We start from the raw sequence: 12,787 nt of genomic DNA on the forward strand, positions 1-12,787 counted from the left end.
CGAGGAAGAATTCTCAGGTAGGGTGTTACTTGTCATGGATATCGGTGGTTGGAGAGGCGTCTTGTAATTGTTAAACGAAAGCAGCTTAATCTTACTAGCATTAAATGTTATCCCTTTGCAGCCCCATTCCACTATGGTCCGAGTCATTTTTTAACAATTCTGCCATTGTCTTGGATTTGTGTATATCCGTTCTTCTCTCGTGCATGTTAGTGTTATCATCAGCAAATATACTCATCTCGGACACAATATTATCGAGGAGTTCGTTTATGAATATCAGGAATAATAGTGGTCTAAGGATAGATGCACTCCCGCATTAATGTTACGCTGCTTGAATGTACGTCCATCAGTGACAACCTGGATGGCCCTATTGTCTAGTGATCTATTACGTCCAGTTATACCGTACGATTAAATTTTCATTAGCAGCCTTTCGTACCCGACTTTGTCAAAGGCCTTGAATATTAAGGGTAACAGTCCTCGCTTCGCTCGCCTTATCCAGTTTCCATTCAAAACGCTTTGATTTAAATCGCGATGGAAAGAGAAACGTTTTTATCAACATCGAATGATTTTAGCCAATTAAACCGCCATTTAGTTTTAACTGCCAGCGGAGCGATCTTGTTTTATTAGAAGGTATTAGGTTGTCCACAAATGATGTCGTTTTTTGAATTTCAACTTTAAGTCAAAAACATTATTTTTGCACCAACCTAATAATACTAGATAATCAGAGACGGCATTAGTTTTTAAAAAATAAAAATAATTTTCCTCGATCTGTTGCAGGCATTTTAAAAAAACGAATAGTGATCGATGTAAATAAAAAAAAATCAGTGGACTTGATTGGAAGCAACAACTTGTTTTTAAGAACAGGGCGACAATTTTTTTTTTTTTTTTTTTTTTTTTTTTTACTTGGCATGGGGGGGATTACAATTTATCAATGCCCGGATGCCGCTCTAGGATAATGGTTAATGAGCGTTAGGTAGCCAGTGAGATAACTCTGATCAGTAATGGTGGAACTTGAGTAGGGTTTAATTACATAAGATGACGGCTTAACAATATCCTATTTGTATTAGGTTTGAAAGCGACCATGTTATAGTCAGCTGGGAAGCAGCTTCGCGTCGTGTTCCACAGACGGACAGATTTAGGAAAGAAGTTCTGTTCATGGAATTTTCGTTTAGTTTGAGGCACTAATAGTGATGGAAATTGCTGGCGGTTGTTGTATAGATGAGTATTTGTTACGCAAGATGTGCAGGGGAGAACCATAGATTGAAGCTGTCTAACACCGGCCATAAAAGCAATGATAGCGCAGAGATAAACTCGCGGCGTCTCTTCTGTGAAGAAGTAGGAAGGCGAAAATGTCATCGCTTACTAGATTTCGAAAACCGTTTTGTACCCTGTTGAGGCAGAAAAGAAGATCCTCTCTCAAATGTGGTTTTAGCGAAACATATTTAAGTAACTAGTTTGTAGAAATGAACCCCATCGACGACAAACTGTTATATATTAAACTAGCTGTCTACACAGCGTCATCCAGGAATCGTACTTTGTCCCAACGAAGTCTGAAACTGAGGAATATTTTAAGACCAAAGATAAATCGTTCCACTAAGAAAGGTATCAAATTGTTGACACGTTTAAACAAGTGTATCGCTCTAGAAGAGACTCTTTAAAAATAAATTTGAATTTTTCTGAAACTTAATTCTATGAAGTAATTTCCGGTTGTAAGCTATTTAGGTTTAGAAGAGAAATGTTGAAGCTTTGAATTGTAAAAACTTGCTGATGAAATTTCCCGTTGGATAGCCAATCCATAGAAATCTTGAAATGTAAAAGTTTACAGGCAAAAAGCAAAATTCCTTCTCCTGTAGACACGAAAAATTACGTCCAGGAATTCTAAAAGATCCAGTATGTTTAATGGAGTGATTCCGGTTTCTGATTGGTTGATAGCAGTGTCGTTCCATCTGATTGGTCAGTTCCCATCTATAAATCAGTTCCGTCTATAAATATAGAATAATCATAATATTAATGATAATAGTGAACACTGGGTTACTTTTATGAAAAAAATTAGGCATTTTTAATTCTAACTAATATGGTTTGTTCGTAAAAAAAAAAAAAAAAAAAATTTTCACGCTCAAATCGCACCATATATTTTGCATTTTCTTTCACATTAAAAAAAAAAAAATAATTTTCCGCGGACAATTAAAATATATTTCTCTTCACACCTTCTTCGTGTTTTACGTTTTCTTTCTGTCTTTCTTTATTTCCCGACTATTATCTCCCTGACATTTTTATTTGCTTCCAGCCTACCCCTACAATTTCCTTTCCGTTTATTCTAATCATTCTATCCCTCCATATTACTCTTTCTTTTTTCCTCGCTTCCTCCGTTTTATCTCCATATCATAATATAAATCTCGTCTGTATGTTACTTTCGACAGAGGCTACCGATTTCCACAAGATCAGTATCGTTTTGAAGCTCAACCCTTCGGACGGCAAATATCGAAAAATTGGCTAAAAACATTAATTCCTTCAACTGGGAATTTTTCTACAGGGAGGAGTCGCTGTTTTTTCGCTGATATTTTCGAAAGTCATCCCCTCTTTTCGATTACCTAGCCTTAAATTAAACGTTCGTAACTTCCGGTTTGACGATAGACACAACAGCAAAGACGTCATGTTTTTTTCCACGTAATTTTCCTCCTTTGCGGTACGGGTACGAGTCTGCCTGTCTACTACCACCCCCTTTTTTTTTTTTTTTTTTGCTCTACACACACACCTTCAAACACCCGGGCAATGCCGGGCATCCAGGCTAGTACTGCAATAAAGTACAGACTGTTGGATATCCGTGGTTGAAACAAGTCACGCATATAAAGTTTTTTTGTACCAAATATGGAAAAGATTATATGGAAAAGATTATTTGTACCAAATATGAAAAGATTATTTTAAACAATAGTTGAAGGTCTTGACGTTATTATCATTCCGGATACTATGTACCTGTTCGCCATGTTAAAAGTACCATATTCGTTTCTTTGGTTTTACTTCACCTCTTCCATGTGTCGTACTATAATATAGTCGGAAGAATTGGAAATATTGTTTGAAACCACCCTTTTCTTTTTAATATTCGTCTCTAATTTCTCCTATAGGAGATGGTAATTACCGTAGAGTGGTTGAATTCAAATTTCAGATCCGTCAGTTTCTTTTGGGAGATCCTACATCTATACATCTCAAAGCCCACTTCAAAGCACAATTTACTAAATTACCGACTTTGTATTAAACTCTGCATATATGGGGAGGCAATTGTTTTTATTTTCATATCTGCCTCTTTTTCTTTCTTGTATGTTTTTTTTTTTTTCTATTCTGGTCAGTTCCGTCTATAAATAGAACATTCCCTGAGAGCGGGGTAATCATACCCTCTCATAATACCAAAAATATTGCAGCAGGTCTGGGACATATTACTTGGTATGTGCATGTTACGTTTTTGTCAAGCAACTTCTTACGGTATGCGTTTATATTTTGTTTACAGTTAAGCAGGACACGTGTGACTACAAAGACAAAGTGTACAAGAAAGGTGATAGATTCATAGACGATTGCAACCGCTGCTTCTGCGGAGGAGACGACATAGTTGGGTGTTCAAGAATGATGTGCAGACACCATTCTGCTCCAGATTATTCGAAAATGAAAGGTAATTTAATGCAATTTTTATTATGATCTTATAGTCGGGGTAACATATACTATATACAACTAATTGATCATACTTGACTTTGACCTAAAGATTTCCTGCACCAATGCAAGGTAATTTTAATTAATTATAACATTTTGATTAATCTGATTATTGAGACTAATGTTCTCGTCTTAATTGTTATTTTCACAACGTTTCGGCCGATGTAACCTTTGGACCAAACACCGAAGCACAGCATCTAAAAACTCACCAGTTTATATGCCATACATGAAAGGCTTGGCAGAAAAAAAATCAAAGAATATGTAATCGAAAAGATATCGGGGCGGTATTCAAGAGCGGCTCAGTTCTCTGAAGCTTGTGAGTCAATGCCCCCAAAGAAAAATAAGAACTGTGCATGAAAATTCATGTACATGTCGGAAATACAGTGTCCTAATAAAATGTATACACTCTTTAAATGTCTATGAAATCAACATTTATAAGTTTCATATATCACAATACTGTGAACAAATGTAGAAACCAGCTAATCAAGTTATTGGCCATTGCAGTTCAGGAACAGCTGACAACGCTCACTGATTGAATCCAAAACGTTCCTTATCAGTTTAGTTGGGATGCTGGCGCATCCTCTCTCAATGGCTGCTTCCAACTCGGTCATGGTAGCTGTTTAATATTTTTGAACCTTTTGTTTAAAATGTCCCCTCACCCCTCCAAAAAATCCATGGGAGTAAAATCCGCTGATCGTAGATGCTACTCTTCGTCCTACCCATCTATTTGGCAGGTGACCATAAAGATAGGCTGTTACGTCATGATGATAGTGGCGATGTGGTCCATCCTACTGGAAGTATCATTCTTTTTTTTCTTTAAACATCTTTTGGGAACGTAAGATGGCATATTCATCTAGCAAGTTGAGATAATTTAAAGAGTGTACACACTTTATTGGGACACTCTGCAAATACAATAGTGTCGCCCACTATAAGGTTAGAACAGCAGAAATACGGTGCATGCTACGATAGTCGACAGATCGATTTATTTTTTAAATGTTGTAAACAAAAAAAAAAAAACAATATTACATACTTAATTGTCATGCCGAAAATAGTAATATATCCAAAAATTACGAAAATTCATGTATGTTGAAGCTCGCCGTCTCTGACGACAAATATCGAAAAAATTGGCCAAAAGCATTTATTCCTTCACCCTCAACTGGGTAGTTTTTTACAAGGAAGGGTTGATTTTTTGCAAGTCATAGGTTCGATTGACTTTGCCTAATTTTAACGTTCCAAACTTCCGGTCGTGTTATGGAGTAGAGCTAAGACGTCAGATTTTCTTTTCTCTTCGCGTCACGAGTTCGAGCTTGTCTGTCTACTACCACTTTTTTTTTTTTTTTGCTCAACACACACCTCCGGGCACCCAGGCTAGTTTGATTATAAACCCTGCAAACCTTTTTACAGAAAATTTCTCTGAATCCGTCACATTCCAAAAACACATCCAATTACAACACGCCTTAAAATAATACCACAAAACTGAAGGACACATCCCATAAAAACTGGTGAGTAACATTATGGGAACTTGTGATACAACCAACCGGCCGGTGATTGTTGCTTAATGGCATTCTATTATATTTGCTGTCATCAATTGAAATGAGCAGTTCGAGGAAGATGACCTCCATGCACTGAAGCCGGATTATATAGACTTTGAACAGCCATAAAAATGTATAAATATTTTTCTGGTTTGGGTCAACATTTCGGGATGATACGAGATACAATAATCCCATTGGTTAGTTTGATCTTAATTTGACTTGACTCAATAGATTTGATTTTAATAGAATGTTTATGAACAAACTGATTATATCGTATCATATGCGTGTGTGTGTTATTTGAACAGTGCGCATGAGTATGTGTGTGTGTGGAGGGGGGAGTAATAGCAACAGCAGCAGCAGTGGGATGGCTGGCGTGCGGAAATATTAGCAATAGTAGCCGAAAACAACCCGCACATATGCAAGTTAGGAAATACGCGCGAGAAGAAAAAGAAAAAAAGGACACCACGTAGTGGGGAGAAGAAAAAGGTCGGTTGAAAAAAAAAAAATGGACGTGAAAAATCGAAGACTAGAAATGGTTTTCTACGGCCGGTGTGTAGTGGAACAGGAAGGGAAACGCCACCCAAATGGGATGGGCGTGTGGGCCCCGCAAAGAGACTTTTAAACTGGTGTCGAGACGGGGATGAAGAAAAACTGTAATAAACGACTAGTGTTAAAAAAAAGAAAGAACAGCTGAGTTGGATTTATCTTTTATTTCTTTGTACATTTGCGATGTTATATTGCGGAAAATCTATAATGCTATGTTTATTCTGTGTTTTCGTTTGCAGCTGACACAGACATCCGTGAACACGAAGGACAACTGTACAAGAAAGGTGATAGATTAATTGACGATTGCAGCCAACAAGATTGCAGCCAACAAGATTGTAGCATCAACGGCATGGTTAAATACACAAAAATGCGGTACAGACGCCATCATACTCAAGAGTGTTCGAATATGAAAGGTAATTTTTAAATCATAAACTTTCTATAATGACCCTAGGGTTTGGATCAACACATGTTAGGATGATACTCTAGTATAACCAGCTAATTGATCATATTTGACCTTGACTGAAAGCTTTTATCCACCAACATGGCATAAAGATGACCATGCTGAATGATAATCATCTGTGTCTGCTTCTGAACGAACAGTGTAAAACCATCGAAACTTATAACACCGCCAACTAATCGATTATTATTGCTTCATATAGTAAATAATCTAATGTTATAACTAGTACAAGGGTCATTCCAAAAGTAAAGAATATTTTTTTAACACGAAAGTAAAGAGCTACGAAGACTGGAGTGGTACTATTAAAACGAGCGATCTTTTGTTTCACAATTTATTTTTGCTACATAGTCACCACCATTCTCAGTGCAATTTTGTCAAGAATTTAATGACAAATTTCTGCTTCTAACGCACGCCCATGACAGAGAGGTGCATAAATAGGTCCACGATAGTTGAGCACTAGTCTTGCTTTTTTGTTTTACTGGATAACTGCCATTCAATTCCTCTTCTGGGTAAGGAATCAACTACCCATTATCAATCGAACTTGTAAAGGTAATCCTTATCGGGTTCTGCATAAGCTCTTCTAGGAATGCTGTACTCTGTTGCATAATTTTTCTGACGGCTGATCAGTTGACCATTTCCACTACATATCTTTTTTTTTTTTTTTTAAATTTTTTTTTTACCAGGAAATCACCACTTATCAAGGCCCGGAGGCCACTCGGGGATAAGGGTTATTGCGTGTAGAGTAATCAATGGGACAATATCGTTCTAATCGCTAGTAATGGAGATCTGATAAAGTGTCTTCCATAAGGGGGGGGCGGTTCATCAGGAACTTGTTTATGTTGGACTTGAAGACATCAAAGTTGTAGTCAGGTGGGAAACAGGCAAACAGAAGAGTCTCACAGGTGTGCACTTCTAAGAAAGAAGCTTTTTTCATGAAATCTACGTTTTGGTTTAGGTACAGATAAAGAGTGGGGAAAATTACTGACAGTGGTTTCGGCTAGACGAGTGTTTTTCGTGAAAGATTGGGAAGGGATCAGAGATTGGAGCTCAGACAAGCACTTTCCATAGAAATAACGATAAAACAACGACAGGCTCGCAACCTCCCTTCTGTGGGAGAGATTGCAGGGAAGGGAAAAGGGCAGGCATCCCCCACTAGGCTATGAAGTCTATTTTGTTAATATAGACTTCGTAGCCTAGTGGGGGATGCCCTATATACATCGTCATGGATTTGGTGCTTTAGTCGAAATCTGTGCAAAAATCAGTGTGTCAATTCTATTGTCGTATCCAGAGCAAGAGATACCTCATCAAAATGTATCTTGCCTTCGTCGATATGCACGCCGAAGAGTTTCTTGATGTCCATTTCCAGCAGGAGGTCGAATCCCAATGGCTTTTCGTTTCCATTAAAACTGTCGATTTCTGTTGGTTAACGTTACGCTGCCAACACCATCGCTTATAAGGCATTTTCTGCCTGCCATTAAAATTGTGCTTTTATATACTTTGGATTGACATAGCAACACACTCACAACAGATGAGGAGCACTCGGAATCCACCAACCCCCTTTGATTTTTATCCCATTTATTTTTTAACTTTTATTACGGGGAGAACTTACTCTAGCTTATGTGAGGAAAATGTAGTGTTGGCTTCTCGCCCTGTGTTTCATTTTCCGGACACCTTGATGCAATATGTCTTTGTTGCTGGCACCGATAACAGCATGTCTCCAGGGGGAGCTCTTTTTGCTTTTATCCCTGGTTGCTGACAGTTTCTGGCAAAGTGATTGGGACCTCCACACTTGTAGCACTGCACTAGAACCTGCTGGTTGGATATTGAAAGTGGGTCCACAGGCATGAAGAAGAACTGTCATCTGGCTGCCACCGCAACAGTCTCGATCACCTCTACCTCTTCTGTCATGAGAGCTCTTGACTAGCGAGCATCTATTCTAGAGTGATGTGCTCCATCCTTGAGGATCCACGCAATTGTTGTCTAACTGCAGCTGGGATTCCTGATACAAAAGCACAACTGAGCCACCAGTCGGAGGGTCTTCCTTCATCAGACGTGTCGTGTTGTAGGTCACCCAAGTATTCATCCAGTTTCCCCAAGGTGCAAACGAATGGACGAACTTGTCAAATACAACGAAAGTGTTTTGCGCAAAAGCCACAAGGAGGGATTGTTTCACTTGCTTTAAATCCTCCCTATGATCACGGATAAATCGTCGGTATACTGCCAGAACCCCGACTCTCAGTCTAAATGGTAGAACACAATCGATGTTAATACCACATATTTCACACACCAACTATAATTGTTGCAACTATTCGGACACTGTCATTGGACGAAACACCATAAAATTCGTGAATCGGTCAAATGTCAAACGCTCTACCGGTCATTTTCATTTGATTATTAGTTAACGGTGAATTAGCTTGTTCTGCACGGTTGCGACTGATCGTAAAGTTTCCATCAATGCAAAACGTAACAAGGAACTGACTCCTTTCCCTCCTCCAAGCCAGATTCTTTTATCCGCCACAAATCTCGCGGGCTTATCACGTTCTTGTCTTTTTGCATAAAAGCAGGCACCCTTTTTGTGTTTTTTCTTTTTACATGCGAATGGCAGAAAGAACAGACTTTGTCGCTTTGCGGTAAGACTAATTGTGACATTACTACAGTAGAACCCCAGGATACGGTGGCCCTAGGATACGTTTTTTTTTCAGTTACGATGTGGAATGTTTTTCTGCCTCCTGGTTACGGTATTTGCCCCGCATTACGGTATTATAATGTTATTTGATTATATACATGTGTATTATATACTGTACTGTATTTTAATTTTTAATGCCGTATCCTGGGGTTCTACTGTACTACACTAGCACAATGTCTTATTTTGGTCAACATATGTTAGGATGATACGAGATACAATAACCCGATTGGTTAGATTCTACCTTGACTTAAAGAATTTAATAAAATGTTTTTGAAAGAATTATGGTTATATATTATACATGCAGTGTATCACAAAAGTGAGTACAACTCTCACATTTCTGCAGATATTTAAGGATCTTTCTTCATGGGATAACACTGACCAAATGACACATTTGACACAATGAAAAGTAGTCTGTGTGCAGCTTATAACAGAATTTATTTTCCCCATAGTCAATGCTATTATCAATGCACGTTTGTCTGGAATTTAATGACACATCTCTGCTTCTGACGCACGTCCATGACTGGTTACTTTCTTAGTCTCACGACGTCAATATCTGCAGCAGATGAAACTTTCCGGTCATAAATGCGCAGGTTCAATCATAAAAATGAATTTGCAATCCTCTCTGATCCATTCGGGCGGAATAAAAAATAGGAAGCATTACTTTTGGAATTCCCCTTGTATATACAGTTTGAAGTCATCAAATATTCTGAGCTTAAATGGGCAATAAGATAACCCGGTGGTATATTTACAAGAGTATGCAGTTGCAGAAGTAATGAATGTTACGGAAATACTTTTCGTTCTTCATCGTATCTTCTCTGTACATAATGTTTCGAAAAGTCAGTATAATCACGGAATAGAGTGGATCACCCTAACATCAAATAAACGAACGTTCTCCTCTTTCGGACGATTTAATTTCCGACCTTCTTATGGTACATCTGATGAACTCGGGACTCTATGTATTTTCAAACTGAACCCTTGATTTAATCCACATTTCGTTATCCATAACGGAGTACATGTCTGAAGAAATAATAAAAAGTGTATTGCTATTGAGGATGGCACTTTCAATCCCCAGAAAACTGTAATTTAGAAGTGATTGATACTCAGTAGTTATCTGTTGCGAAACAAGTCCTGGATAGAACAAAAGCAAGCTCCCTACATGGATTAAATAAAGGGTTGCGTTCAGAATTACGCACAGATTCCTGAATTCGACGTAAAGATTGCCAAGTTCGACAAGATGCGTGTGAATAAGGGTGGAGACCAACTGAAATGTTGTGAGAATAATATCCAAGATGAAATCGCTAGTCCAAATAATTAAAATCACACAGACGGACGGAGGTTATAGTCGGATAACGTCCTTGCTAGCTACCGGAAGCGGTAACAAGGCAAATAAGTTCCTTCACTTTAATTTTCTCTCCGTTGTCAATGTAATCTTTTGTTTTTTTCCGATTGTTCTTATTTAATACTCATTAAAGTTTTTCGGTTTTATTTTAAGAATTATTGAACTGAGTTTTATTTTATCTTTTTGATAACACTTTAAAATATTTTAAAACTATTGTGCACATATTATGTATTGGACACGTTACTTTTGTTTGAAATTTTTATTTGATTTCAATTTTATTTTTGTTTCAATTTTTTTTAATACCTTCATAAATGTATTTATATAAATAAAACTTGTAAACATTTCTGATAAAATTTCAAATAAAGTAAACTTATTTTTAATTTTGTTATTAAAAGTGAAAATAGACTTATCTTTTTTTGTTACCTTTTTTATTGTATATTATTCAATAATGTCCTTTTCTTATATTTTATTTCAATAAATCTCTTCACAATAGAAATACTGAAGAACAATAAAAATGAAGGGACTTATTTGCCTTGTCACAGCTTCCGGTAGCAGCCACGCTGGAAGTTAGGAAGTACGTTAGCGGACTAGAATTCTCACTAGTGTTTATAATTTTTTTTTTTTTATTTATTTTACATTTTCACCCCATACAAGGCACATTGCCACTTTGGTGTAGGGGGCTACTAACAGGGGAAACAACTACTGGGGTACTATGTAGGGATTTGGGCAGCAAGATGTTGGTTCACGTTGCACTTGAACTTCTGCACGTCAGTACAGTTGGAAGCAGGGACCTGGAATGGAATTCCAAAGTCTAGCGGTTATGGGGGAAGAAACTACTGGAGTAGAAAGATCTTTTACATCTCGGGATCTCTACAGTGTGGGGCTGGGATTTTGCAGTCTGTCGGGCTTGTAGAACAGGCAGAGGGATGCAACGTTTCACCGATGGGACAGAGGCTGAAGCTTAGATGCCAGTTCAGGGCCTATCAGATTTGCGACTCTCTTTTGAACCTTTTTAAACCACTTCATTGAACTCCCGAGCTATGCGTTGATTCTACATTTTCGTTTACAGTTGACAAAGACGGCTGTGAACACAAAGGGAAACTGTACAAGAAAGGTGATAGATTCATGGACGATTGCAACCATTGCTTCTGCGCAGGAAACAACATTGTTGGGTGTACAAGAATGATGTGCAGACACCATCCTACTCCAGACTATTCGAAAATGGAAGGTAATTTAAATGAAATCATTTTCTATAATGATCCTCTCGTCAGTCAGTCAGGATGATATTTTTCTGTTTTTATTAGTTTGAAATTGAAACGATTTTCTTAAAAAAAAAAAAAAAACAAGTCCAATTATGGTATAATTGTTACATATTTAGCAGATCTTGCTGTATTTAGCAAGTTTAAGTCGTAGACGATGAAACAGCTCTATCTTAAATCTCCCCCCTCTCTCTTTCTTATATATATATATATATATATATATATATATGATTAGATCACTCTGACAGACATTAAAAAGCGTTTTAAATTTCAACGATATTTCTCGCGTTAACGGTAGCCGAATGGATTAGATCCTTGCTAATGAAGTCTGGAATGGCTTACCGGGTTCGAATCTATCGACTGGTGTTAATCGTGACACCCTGCACTGATAATTCCTGAAAGGATGAAAAGGTATTTAATAATTATTATAGTGAATATATAAACAGATGTATGTGTGTGTATATGTTAATATTTAACCGATAAACTCTTAAACTACTGGTCACAACACTGAAATTGACAGAAAATAATCATACACCAATCTTGTTTGCATGGATGAAGAACGCGTACAGAAGTATGTCGGCAAGTTGAAATGACAAAATGTTCATTTCAACTTGCTAAACTATTTTATTAGGTTTATGCATGCACAAATTCAATCCTACCTTAGTGGTTTAATTTTGAATCTTTTTTTTTCTTTTCTTTATCTATCTGTGGGGTTAGTTCAGCCGGTAAGGAACCCGGCTGTAGCGCTAAATGTTTTGGTTTCTAGTCTAACTAATGCCACCCAAGTCATTTATTTTTAACTTTTGAAATCAGTACTACATATTAGGTACAATATAATATTCAATAAAGAATTGGCTCTGTAATAATAAATACAAATTCTAAATCAATTAAAATATATTTAAGCGTATTTTACAACCCAGCAAGGTTGCACCACCTCGCTACCATGCATAATATATAAAGCTGAATGTGTGTTTCTGGTGACGAATAGGCTCCTATATGGTTGATTATTTAAAAAAAAAAAAAAAAAAAAAATGGATTACATATAATGATAGATATATCGAGACACAGGAATGGGTATGTTTGATCTGGAAGAACGGTGGTTCATTAAAATTGTGGGGTCTGCATTCGCGCCTGGTCCACAAAGTATGGAAATATTAAAAATAAAAAAAAAAAAACGTTTACAAGTGTTTTTTTTTTATATAGATGTACATAAGAATACTTTGATAAGTATGTTATAACATAAATAGGGATGGTATAATAAAATTGTGGGGT

General features: G+C 37.1%; 2 protein-coding genes across 5 annotated transcripts in view; one reads left to right on the forward strand and one right to left on the reverse strand.

Annotated features, from left to right (window-relative positions):
* Positions 1-12,787, reverse strand: part of LOC145291442 (uncharacterized) — a 114,476-nt gene that overhangs the window by 24,110 nt on the left and 77,579 nt on the right. Inside the window, exon 6 of one of the 3 annotated variants that reach the window (XM_080137287.1) lies at positions 1,964-1,979. The exons of the other annotated variants lie outside the window; for them this stretch is intronic. The gene's annotated coding sequence lies outside the window, so the exon portion shown is untranslated. Of the gene's footprint in view, positions 1-1,963; positions 1,980-12,787 lie in introns of those variants that run through there. 3 annotated transcript variants of the gene reach the window in all.
* Positions 1-12,787, forward strand: part of LOC145291441 (uncharacterized) — a 42,568-nt gene that overhangs the window by 11,993 nt on the left and 17,788 nt on the right. For both annotated transcript variants that reach the window (XR_013869416.1, XM_080137285.1), the window contains exons 3-5: positions 3,500-3,658; positions 6,014-6,187; positions 11,326-11,484. Coding sequence is in view for 1 of the 2 variants with exons in the window: in XM_080137285.1 (XP_079993411.1) it covers positions 3,500-3,658; positions 6,014-6,187; positions 11,326-11,484 (492 nt within the window). In the remaining variant the exon portion in view is untranslated. The remainder of the gene's footprint in view (positions 1-3,499; positions 3,659-6,013; positions 6,188-11,325; positions 11,485-12,787) is intronic.

This window comes from Euprymna scolopes, chromosome 12 (assembly GCF_053919585.1).
Source record: "Euprymna scolopes isolate OS-2025 chromosome 12, ASM5391958v1, whole genome shotgun sequence".
In the NCBI taxonomy this organism is placed as follows: Eukaryota; Metazoa; Mollusca; class Cephalopoda; order Sepiida; family Sepiolidae; genus Euprymna; species Euprymna scolopes.